General features: G+C 41.3%; 3 protein-coding genes across 4 annotated transcripts; 1 reads left to right on the forward strand and 2 right to left on the reverse strand.

Moving 5' to 3' along the window:
- Positions 1-3,668: 3,668 nt before the first annotated feature.
- On the reverse strand, positions 3,669-9,965 carry si:ch1073-13h15.3 (inactive all-trans-retinol 13,14-reductase). The gene is made up of 11 exons (XM_034570920.1): positions 9,700-9,965; positions 8,374-8,556; positions 7,481-7,722; positions 7,189-7,384; positions 6,584-6,781; positions 6,378-6,497; positions 6,133-6,271; positions 5,688-5,797; positions 5,327-5,493; positions 5,008-5,167; positions 3,669-4,704 (listed from the first exon to the last, which is right to left on the reverse strand). The coding sequence occupies exons 1-11, from the start codon at positions 9,854-9,856 to the stop codon at positions 4,535-4,537; spliced, it is 1,842 nt and encodes a 613-aa protein (XP_034426811.1). The 5' UTR covers positions 9,857-9,965; the 3' UTR covers positions 3,669-4,534.
- A 1,578-nt stretch (positions 9,966-11,543) lies between these two features.
- Positions 11,544-14,963, reverse strand: gngt2b (guanine nucleotide binding protein (G protein), gamma transducing activity polypeptide 2b). 2 transcript variants are annotated; one of them, XR_004612201.1, is made up of 4 exons: positions 14,949-14,963; positions 12,332-12,576; positions 12,073-12,161; positions 11,544-11,903 (listed from the first exon to the last, which is right to left on the reverse strand). XR_004612201.1 is itself a non-coding variant. In XM_034570988.1 (3 exons), the coding sequence occupies exons 2-3, from the start codon at positions 12,154-12,156 to the stop codon at positions 11,775-11,777; spliced, it is 213 nt and encodes a 70-aa protein (XP_034426879.1). In that variant the 5' UTR covers positions 12,157-12,161; positions 12,332-12,512; the 3' UTR covers positions 11,544-11,774. The 2 variants fall into 2 exon arrangements, 1 of the variants encoding a protein (XP_034426879.1); XM_034570988.1 differs by lacking the exon at positions 14,949-14,963 and having other exon boundaries at positions 12,332-12,512.
- tmem101 (transmembrane protein 101) lies at positions 14,567-17,492 on the forward strand. The gene is made up of 4 exons (XM_034570962.1): positions 14,567-14,748; positions 15,541-15,721; positions 15,968-16,114; positions 16,431-17,492. The coding sequence occupies exons 1-4, from the start codon at positions 14,618-14,620 to the stop codon at positions 16,737-16,739; spliced, it is 768 nt and encodes a 255-aa protein (XP_034426853.1). The 5' UTR covers positions 14,567-14,617; the 3' UTR covers positions 16,740-17,492.
- Positions 17,493-18,411: the final 919 nt, after the last annotated feature.

Consider the following 18,411-nt stretch of genomic DNA (forward strand, 5'->3'; position numbering starts at 1 on the left):
CTCTAAATTCTATGTTTTTGCTTCAGTTGAAAGTTTCTTCCAACAAGTTGAATTCCTTCATGTTTTTAGCTGCATCCCTTGTTTTTAAAATCTTAAATCTGTACGGCCCCATTGTCCCAGAGATGTTTTAAAAATCTGTAAAGCATTTAACACCAGTCTCGGTTCGGGAAAAAGGAGAGAGAAGAAAAAACGCCACGTAAAGAACTACAGTATTCTGTCTGTATCTGAGCCATGTGTTGAGGAGTCATCTCCCTGTGAGCGTTGGCTGGGAGCTGCACCCACAGAAGAGCCCCCTCTAGCGCACGACGTCCCAGAGTTCGGCTCACCCCCAACTTTACAAGCTGGCTCTCCATGTAAACACACCAAGGCAGAAAGAGAAGCGATGACGAATGCGGATGCGTCTCTTGTGATGAGGATTACTCAGTGGAAGGGTGGGCTTATTCCATCGGGAAAACGTGGAAGGGGGGAGGTGGATGGGAGAAGGTGAAATGTGAGCCCTCTGGATCATGTCTGAAGCATCCGCTGGAAGGAGGAGCTGCACTCACATAGTGCAGATGGGTGTGAAAAAGCAAAGAGATTAACTCTTTCATTCGGGTTATTATTGGTTAAATGTGGGTTTCTTCCTTTTTTAATATGCAAGGTAACTAAAAGCACAATTATTTCAGTATTATCCTTGTCCCTCTCACTGGATAAAAGCTTCTGTGAAACCCTGTGAACTATGATGATCACATAATAGAGTGTTGTAGCTTTGTGGTTCAACGGGTGGTGATTACTTTTGTTTTCTCTATAACAACGTGTGTCTCCCTTTAGATTCAGCTGCAGCGCTTTAAATAAATTTTAAGAATGACGATGTGAAAGCAAAGTGACAATTTGAAAGGGTAGAATTATCACCTGCAGCTTTACAGTGAGTTTCTGCACCAGACTCCTTATAAACATGGACGACGTGACAACTCCCTTAAAGCTCCTCCTCCTCCATGTTAATGGAATGGGCACATGGACTAAACACATTTTTCTCAGAGATTACTTCTGTCATTTTTGATAGTTTATACGTTTGCTTTTAATTATTTATTTGGTGCTATAAAAACAGGATAAAACTTTATGATCTACAGCTGAAACTGACTTACAATTAGTTTATTTATGTATATACAGTCGATTGTTTCTCCTCAACACATGGCTCAGATAAACAAAAAGTTGCTAAGTCTCCTCAATTGACAAGCTGGGAAATTGAATATTTCCCATTTTAGCTTGAAAAAGTGAATCTCACTAACATTTTCATATTTGGCTCTTGTTTTTCTGCCAATAGACTAATCAGCTCATTGTTTCAGCTCAGTCCAAATGCTCATTTATGTACATTTGACAACAACATGACCGACTAAACTGTAGAGCAGTGTAAAACTGCTGTCTGAGCTTTGAGACCAGCAGTTGTGCTCAGACTGTCGAAAGAAGAGCAGAGAATCGGGGAAGCTGCCATTTTCCTTGGATTTTCCATCCAGCTCAACAGAAAGTTGGCCTGGAGCTGCAGCTTCTAGCCGACATTGGAGACGAGGCTATCTGTGCAGAGCAGGAAAACATCTACAGTTTGACATGAAGAATTCTTTGTTTCTCTCTTTCATTTTACCAATCAAGGGCATTGAGTATCTAGTTGTTTTCCATCACCTGCTCAGGCCTGTAAGCTCAGTCTGAGCCTGGCTGCTTTCTTTAAACTGGGTCTTCCTCTCATCTGGATTGTCTGAAACTTTCTTATGAGAGTGTTCAGATTGATTGCAGCTGTGGCTGTTGGCTGGGTTCATGCTGTGGGAGGCTGCAGCAGGCCAGCAGGGAGGAGCTCCAACATCTGGAAAAGAAGGAAAGCTGGCTGAGACACAGAGACGAGAGCGCAGCGACATGGTTGCTCTCCGAGCCAGTGCTGCTGCCAGAGTGTTTGCAACTTAACTTTATGTGAATTAAAGGTTTCAGATGCCGGTGTTGTTGGATGAGCATCGAACCGATGCAGTGTGTGAAGTTGATTTAAAAAGCGTTTGTCTGTTTGAGAGAGAGAGAGTAAGACAGAGGGGTCGACCCAACGGAAAGAGTGGACTGCTGTTGTTGAGATCCGACCCTATGGGCCTCTCTCGATGTAACAGCGTGTCTAAACATGTGGGAGCCGCCTGTAAAAGGAGAAAGAAGGAAGGGGGGGTTGAGTTTGGTGCTTGTGCTGGTCAAGAAAAACTTTTCCTCCTCATTTCTTTTTACTTTAGTGGACGTAACACACTTTTCTTTCCAAAACCTTGACGTCTTTCTTTGTTCAATCTGAGATTTCCTCTTCAGTTCATTGTCTCTGTTCTTACTTTGTACAATTTCCCTGAAAGAAACAACAACCAGTAATGAACAGATTCCTTTGGTCAGTGATTATTATAAGGATTTAAAAAACACCAATACAAATTACCAGAATACATCATATATTCACGTTTTTCTTAAAATAAATAGAAGTACCACTTTTTAATTAGACACACTTCATAAAGAGATTACAAATGGTAAGACGTGGCTTTTTTAATGGACTGGATTAAGAGTCCAGGATTTTAGACGACTCTGTCAATCAAACATCATACAAAATCATTTCAGGTTCCCCATAAGCAGATTTTAATATCTTTTTAAAGTGACTTCTTTATAATGTCACTTATATAACCTTTAGATTGTTTGTCTAACCCTATTGTTTTCAGAGAATGTTTATAAAATGTGTTTTTCTGACCATATTTCTGTTGACCTTGAGCTAGTTCTTTGACTGATCAGCTCCAACAGTTAATCATCTGGAGATATCCTCCAAAGTAATATTACCACCAAGATTCGTGGCAAAATCTGTCCATGCATTGTTGAGTTATTCCACTCTGGGGATCATGAATAACTGTAAAACCCTTGTAGCACTGAATCCAATAGTTATCTAGCTAGCATGACTTATATGGTTGGGGTTGACTTTATTCTTTTCTTAAAAGCTGGTTTTACCGGGTTTAGGTGCGTCTGTTTATTGCCTTGTGAGTCAGTCAGAGGCCCAGCGCAGGAAAGTGAGTTACTGTGGATGGATGTCACGTTTATTTCTGGTGGAGCTGTGCACTTTATCATGCAATGGTAATTATACGGTTTGGTCGGCTAGAAGTTCCAGCCAGGCAAAGTCAGTATAATTAACTTCTCTCTCCCATTTTGATCCTCAGCCCTTGAATTTTTCATTCTCAAGCACTGGTGGTGAACGTGTGCAACCAGCAGCTGAGACAGAGAGAGCCTTCCCTGGGTTTGCACAGCAGAGGGATGGAGGTTAGCAGAGCGAGAGAGGTACTGGCGTCCCACCGGCAGCCTGGACAGAAGGGGCATTCATATCTTCGGATCCCCCCGGTCGTGTCCTACAGACCACAGTTTGTCGGCACATCTACTCGCCGTTTAGTGGGGAAATGTTCACTTAGTGCAGGAAGTCTGAGGTTTCCCCCCAAACGTTTGATTCCAGAAGTTACCCAAACAACAGCAGGGTTATAGACGAGGGCAGAACAACATAGGTGGGAACTAAATCCTGAGGAGTTTAAAATGTCACTGAACCAGTAGCTGATATATAAATAATTAGTAAAAAATACTCACCTATTACCCCTGAAGCTGTAATATGATGAGTTTTATCACAGAAAATGTTCTCAGCATTTAGACATTAGAATCTTTTAAAGTTTATTGAGCAAAAATGCAAACGTATTTTTGCACAAAACAAAAATAAAGCAAAAAGATTTACTGTACATTAAGAAAATAAATCTTACATAGGTCAGTAAATAAGACAGTAAAATAAAGACAAATATTTGTCCACATAATTTTTGTATTTATGTGCACGTGATTATAGTAAAAACAATATTATAATTCAAAAGTATGTAAACAGAGGATAAACATATCAGGTAGTAAGCATAGAAAGTGGCACAGTGTTAATAGGCTACAAATAAAGATGGACAACATGTCTCCACTTGCTAAAGTTGCAGTATCAAGGTTCTCGACCAATCACGAGTCAGTCTCAGCTGTCAATCATAGTGTTTCACCCGTTTTCATATCGTCAAATAACTAATAAGAACCAAACTTAAAGGGAAAATTGGCATTCGAACAAACATCAGTGTGATAAGAACTATACCTAACTTAACAGAAACTTTTGAGAAAAAGACTTTCTAGTTTGGTCCATTTCCAATTAGTCAACGTTTAGGTTTGTGATCAACACTGCAGCCGGCCACTAGGGGGCGATCAAGATGATTCGGCTTCACTTTTGGGAGCTGTCATGTCCACCTTTTTATATAAAATCTATGGTTGGCACCACCAGACTGAACAATCTACCAGGAGGGCATCGATCATTCTGGAATATTTTACAATCTACAGTATGTTCCCAAGATAAAGTTAATTCAAGTTTGGAAGGCATGGAGGCAGAAGATGGAGGTCATATAGAACTAGAACACAGCGGAGGTGTGTTCCCGTCATAATCAAGGGTCATTCTGCATCAGGTTTGTGCAGTTTCACTAATGTCCTGCAGGGGAAGCACCAAGCGGACTCAATGCAGTTTCTTCTCAGTGAGCTGGGCCAGTTCTCTGGCTTTCCTCCTCTTCAGCTTCTTCTTAAGAAGCAGCAAGTCGACGTAGACGATGTGGTCTAACACGGCAGAGGAGCAGAGGAGTCCGCCATGTAGAGCTCCTGCTATCCCACAGCTGAACACGTCTTGGCCTGGAACAGAGGGACACATACAATTTACTGGATGAGAGAAGACTACATACACATGTATGTCTGGACCTGGCATCAGATTCCTGTCTGTGCTTCCCTTTAGATTATGACTTTTTCTTCACAAACTCTTTATGGCTTTTGCAGCCAAAACTACCAGGTTTAGTTTGATAAATTCCTGCATTTCATAAAGTTATCAACCGTCCCACCTCAAGCATCAATCTGAGGGCTCATTGAGACGTCTCTATGCCTGGGACACCTTCAGTCACAAAACACAAATGCATGTGCAGTAGTTTAAGATTTCCATACCTGACATGTAGAGGTTTTTGACGGGGGTGTTGCACCTGTTCCTCGCCACGGCCTCGGCATAGAAACGCTCGAGGTTATGCTCTGCGGAGTACATGGCTCCACGTTGGGCACCAAGGTAGTGCATGTTGGTCAGCGGGGTCGCCACATCCTGGAAAACCAGCTGGAGAGAAACAAAGATACACTACAGTTCATATTCAAACACAAACAAATCTCTCACAGCTAATGAATTGATCTTGTTTAACTAAATGAAATGTTTGAAATCATTGTCATGTTCATGCACAGACAGCAGAGCTTAGTTTTGAGACTTTGCCACATCTACCTTGTCTCTGATTTTAGGGAACAGCGTGCAGGCCCAGTTGAAAAGGTTCTTCGCAAACCGCATTTTGTAGTCGTAGTATTCGTTGCCCCGTTTTCGCACGGTCGTGTCCTTCCATTCCTCGAACCACTCGTACTTCACCATGGTCAGAATTGTCATGCAACATTTTCCTGTGAACACGAAACACATAGGACCTCACATTTAATCCATGTAGACACTCAGATGTGTTATTTTCATGTCAGATCATATCAAAATACATAACGTAAGGATATATTCTAATTGCAGTGCAGCTTTAAAACATGTTTTATTAGGGAATTCCCCTTCAATCTTTAACTTCTGTTATTATGATGGGTATCGTTTGTACCTGGGTTTCTGATTTTGGCCTCTGGGTCTTTAGCGGACGGCATCGTGATGAACATCATGGGGATGTTATCTGGTGCTTCCTCTTTGCTCAGTGCAAAGAAGTCGTCCATCCTAAAAACAAATGTAAAATTATACATCAAAATGCAGAGCATCATCATCACCTGATCCTCGACTCCATCTAGAGGGTGAAAAGGGGATTTTTAACTCCCTCATTGATTAAACTACTTAAAATACAACATGTTCCTTTATTTAAACTTTACAGTAAATCTTAAGTTACACTGTTTTGTTTCTCTACTGATAAATAAAACGTGGCCCATACCAGAAATGCTAAATATGTTCAATGCCCCTGGTCTTCATTGAGGAGACAGATGTATCGCTTCTGTTTATACAATAGCGCCCCCTTGTGGCTACTAAATGCCAGAGACATCACTGCTCTGCATACTTACGACTTGTCCATATCATTGTTCTTGAACAGCCAGAAGTTTGTGGACTCGAGGCCCACCTCCTCCTCAGTCCCATCGAAGCCGCTGAAGACCAAGAACGACCCCCGGGCGTGTTTCATCATGTTCAGTCGCTCCTGAATATCTAAAGTGTGGGAAAATAAATCAAACTACTGCATCTTGATTTGTTTTTACAAAAGAATGTATTTTATTTTTGAGACTTCGTCCATTTAGGGTTCTATCTGTCTCACCGTGTTTGACCCGAATCTCAGGTGGAAGAAGTTTCTCGAAGGTGGTGAAGATTCCACAGTTGGAGACGACCACAGGCGCGTGAACCTCCAGCTCCTCCTGACCTTTCCTCACCTTCACGCCTGTCACAGAAATGAAGCGGTCAGTTGCCTGGACGACATCTCTTTACCTTAAACTGGTTTGTTAATGAAGTGGCTGCGGTTCTCACCATAAGCTGCCCCCTTCTCATTCACCAGGATCTGGGTGACAGGAGCTCTGACCAGGCAGTTTCCTCCATATCTCTGGATGGTGCGGATGATGTGGAAGGCGATTTCACTGGCACCACCTTTGGGGTAGTAGGCCCCTCGTTTGTAGTGATGAATCAGGAGGGCATTGATCAGGACACTGGAGTCCTTTGGAGGAACGCCTGAGTACAACGAGTAAATACTTAATTATTCATTTAGCTTAAGTTCTAGTCGCTCTCTAAACTCCAACAACCTTTTTGAAACTGATTGAATAAAATGGAAATCTAGGTTATCCCTCCACTCTACTATGTGAGTTTATATCCAAATCAAATCCATTGCGGTGGTGTACAGAGGCATAATTACAAAGATGTAGTCACTGTCCAGATACTTATGTACCTGACTGTATATATATGGTCTATAGTACCTAGACATCCTCAAATCAAAACTTAAAGACAACACCTTATTGCCCCCGCAGTCACCTGTTTCATTTAAAACTCAGTGAGTTCAAGTACCAATCTGAAATGTGTCCCTGTCCTTCTTTCCGTCTGCACTGTACTTTCTGCCCTAGCAGCTTGTTTGTGGAACCCACCGTAGAAGAGGTAGGAGAACATGACGTGCAGGTCCTTGTTTTTCGTCAGCGTGTTCACCAAATCGGTCGCGCCTGTGCCAGAGAGGCGGAAGACCGGGGAGAAGAGGTCTGCGAGGCCCGACTTCAGCAGGAATAAAGACACCCACTGAGGGATCAGCTTCAGCGTCGCCAGGTAGTGGGTCTTCTTCGCTGAGATCTGTGGGAACATGGAGGCAGTTTGTAAAGGGGGGTTTTAAATGTATGGTTTGTCTTTTGGAGGCGGGCGTCAGACCGATGGCATCAAGCGCTGTACCTTCATGATATTGAAGAAGGTCTCGATGGCCTCGGTTTCATCTGGAAATTGCTTGATCAGATGAGCTTTCATCTCCGTCTTACCAGACAACATCGTGTACTCGCGTTTGTCGTCGCCCAGGCCGATCTGGATGGTGTCGAAGTGGGGCTTCAGCTGTTTGAACTCCAGCTGACCCTCAGAGATCTGGTCAAAGGCGATACGCAGCAGACTGTTCTCGTGGACCTGGCCGATGTAGTGAAGCCCTGGAGGAGAGAGAGGCAGAAAGGGAACGAGCTATTTCCTGGAGATACTGAAGGTGTGATGGTGTTTCTTATCTAAATCAAACAAGGGAGGGAAATAGTCTTTTCAACATTTGCTTTGAGCTTTAATCGTTATTGTTGTAAGGTCACGTTGTCAAGAAACTCACATATCAAACCCATGAATACATATGTGAGCAAGAACGTCTCATTAAGACGATGTTTAAATGTATTTGTGTTTTTAAAACCTCTTGTAAATGCATCCTCTCAATTCTTTATCTGCAGTTCCTTTCTTTCTTTCTTATTTACCTTTAGGAGGTTATGTTTTCACCCCTGTTTGTTGGTTTGTTGGTTTGTTTGATTGTAAGAAGGATTATGTAAAAACTACTGAAGGGATGTCATGAAACCTGGTGGAAGGTTGGGATATGGGTCACGGAAGAACCCATTCTTTTTTTCATTTTCTATTTTACTTTCTTTAACATTGCAAGATAAAGCATTTTTGGACATTTTCACTGATTTCCCAGGAAGTAATTCATGGATCTTGATGAAAAAAATAGGCACATTTAGGGAAATTCTATCTATGAGTGTGTGAAATTTGGTGCAGCCTTTAAAAATGATGAAGAGCTGCTTCCTGCATCACATCCCAGGTTTTCTTACCGACATCAAACTCGAAGCCTTTGTCTATGTAGGTGTGGCAGCAGCCGCCGGCCTGGTCGTGTTGCTCCAGCACCAGGACCTTCTTCCCTGCTTTGGCCAGCGTGGCGCCGGCCGTCAGTCCACCGATCCCACTGCCGATGACGATGACGTCCAGGTCCTCAGGAACCTTGTCGAGGCTGAAACCTGGACGGAAACGCACAGAGCTGATGTAAACCTGGTCAAACTGATCCAGATATCTTCAAATTAAGTATTATAGATGATATTATAATTATTATATTGTAATAGTATTATATTATTATTATTATATTGTAAACGTGTTGTATAATTGGGTTACACGATGAGGTCTGAAGGTTGCTCTGCACACCTGTGTTTCCATGCTGGCTGTAAAAAGTATATTAGTGTGCTAAGTTAATCTTTAGGTCATAATCCAATTAAGATAAAACACATAGATGAAAAACAATTACTGTTCTTCTGCTTATCTAAATGACCTGTTTGCTCGTATAGGGCAGCTAACAGGGTAATTTAGATAACACTGTATCAGCACAGATCTGTTGTAAGAACGAGAGTGAGTTAGTTTTTAAAAACATATTTTACTCGTTTTTATAATTGGAGAGGGATTCTTGCATCAAACTCTTGTTTAACTGTGACTTTATTTACAATGGACTCATTTGAATCTGGATTAAAGTGTCGGAAAAGAACTTTACACACACATTCATACACTTTCATTACTTGTAAATTCCACTTCTTAGTATGTTATATCTGATTTGTTTGATTTGGTCAAGCTTCACTTTGAAACAGACACAAAACCTCCTCGTGAATTTAATCTGAAATATAATTCTTTAATAAAAAACATGACCAATGTGGTTATTTTATGTGATTTTCTTTTTTCCACAGCTCACATGTTTGACTGAAGTGTAACTACTGACAGATATGAAGTCTTCCATTGAGATTTCATAGACACTTTTTACAGCTGTGACATATCCAAAAACTCGGTAGGGTTCAAAATTAATCAGGTTTTTGTTCCATGAAATGTTTACTTCTCAAACTGAAACACTTGCTATGAATATTACAACAGATATAAAGAATTTTAACGATTACACAATTAGTAGATTTGATATTTTTCTCAAGTTTAAGTGTGAATTCATTCAAGATTATTCAGAGTATCATTGTCAACTTATGTCACAACATATCAATATAATATTTTACGTATTTGATGTTATTTTGTGTTGAATTCAGTTCCCACAGAGCTCATCGGGCTTAACTGGTAGAAAAACATACATCAAATCATTACATCACTTCAACTGGGATGATCCTGACTCGTTGTACCTTGCTTGATGACTTTGTCCCGCTTCTTCTGATCAAACTCTCGAGGTCCTGGTGGTCTCACCGACTCCAGGGAGAAAGGGCTCGGTTTCCCAAACAGGTACCAGTACGTCCCGCCGGCCCATATCACCAACCACACTAAGAAAATCAGCAGCCACATTGTGAAGAGTTGCAGAGCACAGTGTTCACAGCAGCTTCAGAACTGTGCTGTCCTCACAGGGCTCCTTTTATAACGCCCAGAGCCAAAGGTCTGCAGGACAGGAGGGATTTAATGTTCAGGTGAGTAATAAAGATAAAGACCCATTTTCTCTTGTTATGAAACTGCATAGATAAAGTGTGCTAACTGCCGCACGCCTTAAAAATGACTTAACATTTCACTTGTTTACAAAGATATGTACCGTTATAAAAAAACAATTGTGTAAGGAATCTGTATATTAATATTTGAAATGCAGTCGTTTTGAAGTCAATGGGCACATCCCCACTAAGGTTGCACTCTAAAAGTTATAAAATATAATTTTCCTCCTGTATGTCATATGAACAGTATTCATTGATTCCAAGGAGCTTATAACTTCAATAGATTAGTAATATCCACAAATGCTCTTATCAGATAAGACAATTAAGATAAAGAATAAACTATGAACCAGACATCCGAGGCTTTTACACACTGTGTCCGGTTTTATAACTTTACAAGAGACATAAACCTGAACGAGAGTTTCAACATTTCAGAATTGAATACAACAAGAAATCTACTTTTTAAATCTTTATACAATTACACCGAAAGCAATAATCAACCACATCTCAAAACAGTTTCTTCTGAAAGAGAATAATAAGCGTGAATCGAAGCTCCTGTGATCTCTGTTATAACTTTGTTTTCCGAACACACTTGTTTTGTGTAATCTTTGCATGGACTTTGCGTTCCGGTGAAACACTTCATCAGTTGACTTTGAGCCAGAGATTCAATCTGCAGCCACAGATAACAGGAAGCCCAGAAAAAGCTGTTATGGAAACAGTGAATATTTAGTCAAACTGGGCGGAAACTGCTGTAACTGATAATTATCTTTTGCCAGGGTCCTGTTTTTCTAAGGCTAGGTTACATATGTGTGTTTTAACACAGAATAGAGAGGTCTGCTGAAGTTTCTTGGTTTTTAATTTCCTTGAAAATGTTCACAAAAGCAATTAAGTATAAATATAAACAAGGATATTATCATATTTGAACCCATTCAGATCATTTTAACCTCCATCAAGGTGAATATGTTTTCTTCTGTGTGTCTGTTAGTTTGCAGGATCACACAAAACCTCCTGAGCAGTGGTTTTATCTTCATGTATTGTGGATTAAGTATTTTATTGTGTGTGTTGAATCTCAGATTACTGCTGTCTGATGTGTAATCTGTTCTCACCAGTGCTACGACAGGAGCTCAAAGTTTAGAGGACGTTCTGACCTCAGTGTTCAGCCGAGCTAAAACTTTAACCCTGTGGTAAAACACTGCTTTATCACCTTCGTCCTCTAAATGATAAGTGACCCATAAGTAGGTCATTATATTCTTGTCGAGGGCGTATTTTGTTGTTGCCCCGGATTGAAAGTGACACTAATTGGATGCAGAGCTTGAAAGGCAAGAAGCTTAAAGACTCTGATACAGGAAGCAGCTCCCGTGTCACCGACTGCTGCAGATAAAGAAATCCTATTAAGATTTAGACTAAGCGGCAGCTGCACGACTCCTTTGACTTTGCCCTGTTTCGTGCTGTGACACAGGTGAGTTTCATGCACCCTGAATCGATTAGATAAAACAAGACGGGAGAGCAATAAAAGTGAGATCTACTAAAGTGCATCAATAATCAGAGCAGCCGGGTCAGGTCAAAGCTTTGTACAGCTATTTGCATTTAATTACAAATTGACACATGAACATTTTTCACAGATACAGACAGTAATCCAGTGATGGATTTCTCTTCTGGCAGTATTCTCTTAGTTTGCTCTCTACTGTACATCTTTATCCACAATAACTCCTCTACAGGGGAAATTACAGCAATGCAACCAGCTCCCGTATAAAAACCGTGTGGCGTTTCCCTGGTTGCATTGTGTGCTATGTTATTATGCAGCCTCCCTTGTCTCCCTTGTAGGGGTTCTTCTCGTCCGAAACGCCCTTGATCAGCGGGTCGTTTGGTAGCAGTCCCTCGACGAACTCAACCGTCTCTGCACAGTTTGAATTCACCTGGAGGGACGGAAACCAAAGTTAGAAATGATTAGTATTATTATCATTACAAGGCAGGAAACATTTAAACGTGCATGCTTTGTTTTTGGTGCCTTCATTTACAGGAAAATGTTTTTTCCCCTCCACAACTGATTTCAAGAGAATATGAAATCCTGTTGTGATGACTTACTGGTGTTCTAGGGGTGCTCACTTCCTTCTTCAGCTGATCCAGCTCCATTTTCAAGATTTCCTTATCTGACATATCCCGAGCCATCTTGGCTGCAAGAGGAAAGCAACATCGTCGTTTTTGAAAGATGCTACAACATCACATACAGTTGATAAAAGTGCTAAAACTGTAGTTCTCATTCCTATTTGTGTTCAAATTTGACTAAATACACTAGATATAAATCCAAGAGAGACACAAGCATCAACGATGAATGAATCCTCACCTGTTGAAAAGTAGGACCCCCGACAATCTGAGAAATGTGTTGGCTCCTAAGAGCTCATCGACTGTATGACCTCCTCTGGTCCGATCGCTGCTTCACACTGACTGACTGATCTGTGCCGTCCCACTGCTCTTCATCCCCGGCTGATCCCCGGCTGCCGGCTTTTGGGCGAGGTCGGCGCAGGATTGGGCCTGATGTCACCAATCCCCCGTGATGAGATTAAACAATCAGGTGCCATGACCCCCCCCCTGAACAGGAAGGAGGAAGGGAAGCAAGCACATAGATTTCCAACAGCTGTGAGAGAAAGTGTGACAGAGAAATAGAAATGATAGATCTGTCACTGAGTGTAAACTGTGGGACTCAGTTTTATCTGTGCATCATCAATATTACTTCTGTAGAATCAAAGCATTTAAAATGATTTAGCCATTATAAGAGTTTGACTTTGCAGATGTTTGGCTTGGAAAAATAAAATGAAGGATGAAGAATATTAGCTCTGACGTTAATTTTGAGAGTTGAATTCGTTTTGTGTCGTGCATCGTGGGCACATCAGGGCCTGGTGCCAAGAGGAAGGAGACCAAGTCTTCATCGCTGATTTGATTATATCCGTCAATCCAATCAGTTCCTCTTAGTTTTCGAACGTCAGTCTCAAAGTAGGAAACAGAAGTTTATATTGTAGGACAGATATTCAAGCTTTTGAGAATAAATTGATTAGTCTGATTTGGTTTTGAGCCTTTTACAGATACCGATTTATTCCTGTTTATAATGTTTTGGGAAAATCTAACCACGGCATATATTCTCTTTAAGCACTTGTGTAGCACTTTTCATGTCAGTGTGTTTCTTTCAATACAATCTGAGGCTTTCTTTGTCTCTGAACCCCGACTGGCTTCATCTAGATGAACCGAAGACCCAGTTTCATTACCAGCGATGATAATGTAGCTGATGCAGCTGAATCTGGAACAAATAAAGTACCTGCACCATCCACGATGAAATGCTACTACAAGTTTTATAAAGTGAGATCCTCTCTCCTGTGCCTTTCGCCTTCACCTGACTTTTCACCTGAGACATCACAAGCTACTGATCCTTCACTAAACCGTCAGCAGGACTCACTCTAAGCCTTTTTCAGGATCTGGGTTAGTCTCATCTGCTCCAGATTAACCTCATACACGTCACTGGATTAACAGCAGCGTGGAAATGCACCTGATCATGAAAGCCTGGTGTGTGTCACCGAGCGCCTCATTAAACACTTTCATTGTCAAACTTCTTCTACCTTTTGCATCTGATGCTTGTGTGAACTTGTTTAATGTTTCAAGAGTTGTATGATATTGTTTGATAATGTAGTGAAATTAATATCTCTGGGTTTTTGACTCTTGGGCCGACACAAGAAGCAGAAGACACCATGTTGTCTTGTTTTAAGAGCTTCAATGGGTTTAGAAATCTGATGAGTTTACATTGTGTTTAAATACATATATATTAAATACAAAACTGCAAATAGAACAATTTATTTAAGATAGAAAATGTGTATTTCTTTATCGCAACAATTATGACATTGTGGTGAAGGCTTTGAGAAGTATACGATCATAAAGGTTTTAAAATATTGAGATTGGTGCCTAACAAAACATTTTTTAGGATTAACAGGGAGACTCTGGTCTGGGTATCAGCCAAAAACTCTTGTACCTCTAAAGACACTTGACAGTTTGTTTATTGTAATTATCGTATTTAAAATGTACTTCTACCTGCAAACCTTTCCTGGTTTCATCTGGGCTGTTTGTTCATTTTATTATCTGCATATTAAATTGATTTGTTAAGATAAGATAAAATAAAATAATCCTTTATTAGTCCCACAATGAGTAAAATTTACAATATTACAGCAGCAAGAGTCAAAAATAGGCATCAATAAGTTTTAATAAGTAACATGCGATACTTACGTGTGAGGATCATATAGAAGATATACAAATATGAATGTCGTGCTTATTGTAACTGTGTTTAATAAGTGCTGTATAAATTAAGTTTATTCACATTTTCTGTGATTCACTTTTCGACCTGTAGGTGGCGCAATCGAACCTTTCTTTTGTCCAGCTCCCTTCGACCTATCAACCAATCAGAGGACGCCTTTGCCCCGGAACAGAACATATTTTCAAAACAAGAGCTTCGGTTCAATACTTCGCGATTTCCCAAAAGCACGTGGAGCGCTCCGTGGGCTTATTCTGAAAGGCCGCTGGTGTTGTGACCGGATATTCCTCTCGGCTTCCGGCGCTCTGTCGGCGGATGGGCGAGCGCTGAGCAGCAAACATGGCGGCTCCCAGCAGGAAGCAGGTTTTAAAGTTCATCAGCCAGTTGGGAGCTTTTATTCTGACCCGGTTCGGCTTCTGGAACTGCTTCTGCATGTTGATGCTGTTCGCGGAGCGGGCGGATTCCAAACGGTGAGCGGGGCTAACGCTGCGGGAGCTAACGCTAGCTAACGAGCTAACTAAAAACTCCCACTTTTACATGAACACATTTTTATTGAAACACATTTATCTGAACAGTTTATAGATGGTAAAGTTAAACAAAACAAAAAAATGCGTACGTACCAACTTTTTTTCTCGTGCATTTCCCTGCTCGTGCTAACTAGCTACTTAACTCTCCAACAATTAGACGGGGCCTCACGTGAGGCTGCAGACATGTGGACTTGTTTGAATCCACCTCTGTTCTTCCTGGTCTGTAATTTTCTCTGTGGACAGAACCGAGTCTCTCATGTCCCGCATTGTAACCGTAGTTCGAATCTCTCGTGTTCACAGGGCGTGTGTGTGTGTGTGTGTGTGTGTTGTTTGAGTCTGTGGTGGGTGGGTCTGCCCCTGAGAAGAACCACACCCCTCTGAATTACCCAGTACTTATCTGAGCCTCTGTTCATGATCCTGAAACTTTCATCATAGTTTCCATGGCATGAAAGTGCAGCTCAAGGTGCTTCACAGGGTTGGTGCTTAAAAACAGATCATAATTAGACAGTAGAGGATGTAAAAACAGTCACATCTTTAAGGAGGGGTCGTGAAAGTATTGTTAATCAATGTTTAATGTTTATTAGACGTCTTTGGTTCTTATTTACCGTCTTGAATAAAAAAAACCTGGCACAAACCATGTATAATAAATAAATAAAGATAAGGTAATCGCTGTATAAATGAAATCAGGCCACGTTGTTTGATTTAACCTGACTCTGTGTTCATTGTCGTCTCCAGGAAGCCAGACATCAACGTGCCGTACCTGTTTGTGGACATGGGGGCGGCGGTGCTCTGCGCCAGCTTCATGTCCTTCGGGGTGAAGAGGAGGTGGTTTGCGATGGCCGCCGCCGTCCAGCTGGCGGTCAGCACGTACGCAGCGTACATCGGAGAGCAGGTGCACTACGGCGACTGGCTCAAGGTGAGTCACCTCTCTTTCAATAGGGTTTATTAAAACACAATGAAGCAGCATTTCTTGGCAGTCTTTTATACTCATGAGCTCCTATCAGGGCTGAAATACTCATCAAAAACAGATCTGTGTCACACGTGAAGGGACAATTTGGATTCTGGGTCACCACTACAAAAGTGGAAGTGGGTTTATCAGAGAATATAACTGCAGCAGGAACCTGCCGCAGACTGTTATAGTTAAACCTGTGTTTCCCTGCAGGTGCGAATGTATTCCAGAGCGCTGGCAAACATTGGAGGCTTCCTGGTTCTGGCCAGCGGGGCGGGGGAGGTGTACAGACAGAAAGCTCGCAGCAGGTCCTTGCAGTCGACGGGACAGGTTTTCCTGGGAGTCTATCTCATCTGCATGGTAAGACCCTGACAGATTGTCTGAGCTCAGAGACATTAGGACAGTCAGGATGAGACAGATAAGGTTTTCTGGACAATATCATAAAGTGAATTTTGTTAAAACATCCCATAATTGTTAGCTGCTGCTAAGTTAAACTTTTTTCTCTTTGAATTCAGTGTCTGACCAAGATCATTTAGTGTTTAAGATATTATACTATATTTGTCTATGTCAAGTAAAACATGAATTAACCTTAAAAGTGATGGAGTTAAAACAGTGTGTAAAACATGCATGTTCCAGTGTCATTTTAAATGTTGCAGTACCACTATCTTCCCACTAGGTGTACTCCCTGCAACACAGCAAGGAAGACAGACAGGCCTATCTGAACCACATCGCCGGGGGGGAGATCACCCTGATGGCACTGGAGGTGCTGTTTGGCGTTCTGGCTCTGGCCTTCCTCTCTGGCTGCTACATCCGTCTGGCGGCTCAGATCCTCGCCACCATCCTGCCTCTGGTGATCCTGCTCATCGACGGTAACCTGGGCTACTGGCACCACACCCGCAAGGTGGAGTTCTGGAACCAGATGAAGCTGATCGGACATAACGTGGGCATCTTTGCCGCTGCGCTGATCCTAGCTACTGACGGCTGAACCACCCCCCCCCGGACTCTCTCAGGGAACTTTTGCGAACAGAGATGCTCTCGCGTGCGCGGGACGGGATCGTTGACCTTGACTGTTCGTCGCTGCCCGACCTTGATCTCAAAGTTGCTGCGGCTCGGTGACCCTCAGGACTCAAACGCTCCAAGCTGAGACGACTGGATGTAAAACTCGATGATTGTCTTTGCCTTCCAGTTTGTAACTTAACCTGCAAGAACAAGAAAATTCCAAGCTTCCTTTTTTTTGCGATTTAATAATTTATTTGAATTCATGTTTACACTTTGTCTCTATGCTCTGAAGCATGACGCTGAGTAATGATACTGTAAAGCTACATGAAACAACACCTGCTATTCCAAAACGTAAAGTCTTTGATAATGTTTTTCAGTATATGGTTGAAGTATTTCACAGGTTAAGGGGAAACTGTAATAAACATTTGTGTTATTGCTTATGAAATGGAATGACTACAGTTCGGATCTTCTGATAGAAAACACTATTGTTGCTTTTATCTGGTGCATTATTGTATCTAGACTTTCATTAAATTTAATAAGCAAAGCTTTTTTTTATCTTCTGTGTAAATTGTTCACATTTTTGTACAAAATAAATTTAGTAGAGATCACAGCTGCTCCACGGCTCAACTGTTCGCTGAAGTTCAATCAAGACTCATGAAGTGTTCTGTGGGAAATAGTTGAAAATGTCCTTGAATGCCCTTCAATGTTAAAGTGAATGACAAAAATAAATTGATCTAAACTGAAAATCATTATCTAGGGGCCTAATTTGCTTATTTCATAATTGCTTTGTAATTTGATTGTTTATAGATTGACTTAATTCAGCTCTAAATACTGCTGTACCTCCATTTTACACTGATAGTACTTATTCTGACTTGAAACTGCTGATTATTTCCATTTGTGGTCTAAAACTAAGTATAAAATGTAGAATAAGCACAATAAAATGAAATACTTTGTTAAACTACAGCAGTACCTGTGGTTTGGATGCTGTTATTAGATCATGATCCACCTGTGCAGGTCGGGGGATTCGAGGCAGGAGCCGTGACGCAGCTTCAAGCCCAACGCCACATTCATAAGAGGTGAATACTTCTGAAAGTATTTCCCTCAGGGCAACAACAAAACCAAGAGAACCGGTTCCAGTGGAGCGATAGACACGTCAGTGAAGTGTATGTGAACAGACATCGCATGTTTTTGATTAGAGGGATTATGATAAGTCAGATAATCACAGGACATTTATTTATCTGGTGAATAAACCGGGTCTGTTCTTTATGACTGCAGTTACTGTATCCTGGAATTTCAGCATCACATTGCACGAGAATAATAGATTTTTATGAATAAATCTGGTTGCTGAGGAAACCAGAAGTTATGTTAATCATTCTTTTCTTGATTAGTTGTTACAAGACGTAAATATCTGTCCAAATTTAATATGTCAAAGTGAAATCTGACTCTTTTCCAGCATCAAACTTCATCACCGCAAAAACCACAGGATGTTTTCCGAGCAGCACCGGGGGAAAAATACTTTCACTTAATTCTAATAATAAATCATGAAGTCATTTTCTAAGCAAAATACAGGTGTTTGTTTTGTTCGTTGAGGGAAAAATACTAAAACAATGAAGTGAATGTGCCAAGTCATGATTTGGGAAATTGGGATCTGCATTGTC

This window comes from Hippoglossus hippoglossus, chromosome 19 (assembly GCF_009819705.1).
Source record: "Hippoglossus hippoglossus isolate fHipHip1 chromosome 19, fHipHip1.pri, whole genome shotgun sequence".
NCBI lineage: Eukaryota > Metazoa > Chordata > Actinopteri > Pleuronectiformes > Pleuronectidae > Hippoglossus > Hippoglossus hippoglossus.

What these genes read in the sequence shown, in the direction of transcription:
- si:ch1073-13h15.3 (XM_034570920.1), bottom strand. Translation starts at nt 9,856, where the DNA reads ATGTGGCTGCTGATTTTCTTAGTGTGGTTGGTGATATGGGCCGGCGGG. An exon ending in AGGCTTCGAGTTTGATGTCG is followed by an intron (nt 7,723 to 8,373) that starts GTAAGAAAACCT and finishes TCTCTCCTCCAG; the next exon opens with GGCTTCACTACATCGGCCAG. An exon ending in AACAATGATATGGACAAGTC is followed by an intron (nt 5,798 to 6,132) that starts GTAAGTATGCAG and finishes ATTTGTTTTTAG; the next exon opens with GATGGACGACTTCTTTGCAC.
- gngt2b (XM_034570988.1), bottom strand. Translation starts at nt 12,156, where the DNA reads ATGGCTCGGGATATGTCAGATAAGGAAATCTTGAAAATGGAGCTGGAT. An exon ending in TGAGCACCCCTAGAACACCA is followed by an intron (nt 11,904 to 12,072) that starts GTAAGTCATCAC and finishes CCGTCCCTCCAG; the next exon opens with GTGAATTCAAACTGTGCAGA.
- tmem101 (XM_034570962.1), top strand. Translation starts at nt 14,618, where the DNA reads ATGGCGGCTCCCAGCAGGAAGCAGGTTTTAAAGTTCATCAGCCAGTTG. An exon ending in ACTACGGCGACTGGCTCAAG is followed by an intron (nt 15,722 to 15,967) that starts GTGAGTCACCTC and finishes GTTTCCCTGCAG; the next exon opens with GTGCGAATGTATTCCAGAGC. An exon ending in GAGTCTATCTCATCTGCATG is followed by an intron (nt 16,115 to 16,430) that starts GTAAGACCCTGA and finishes TCTTCCCACTAG; the next exon opens with GTGTACTCCCTGCAACACAG.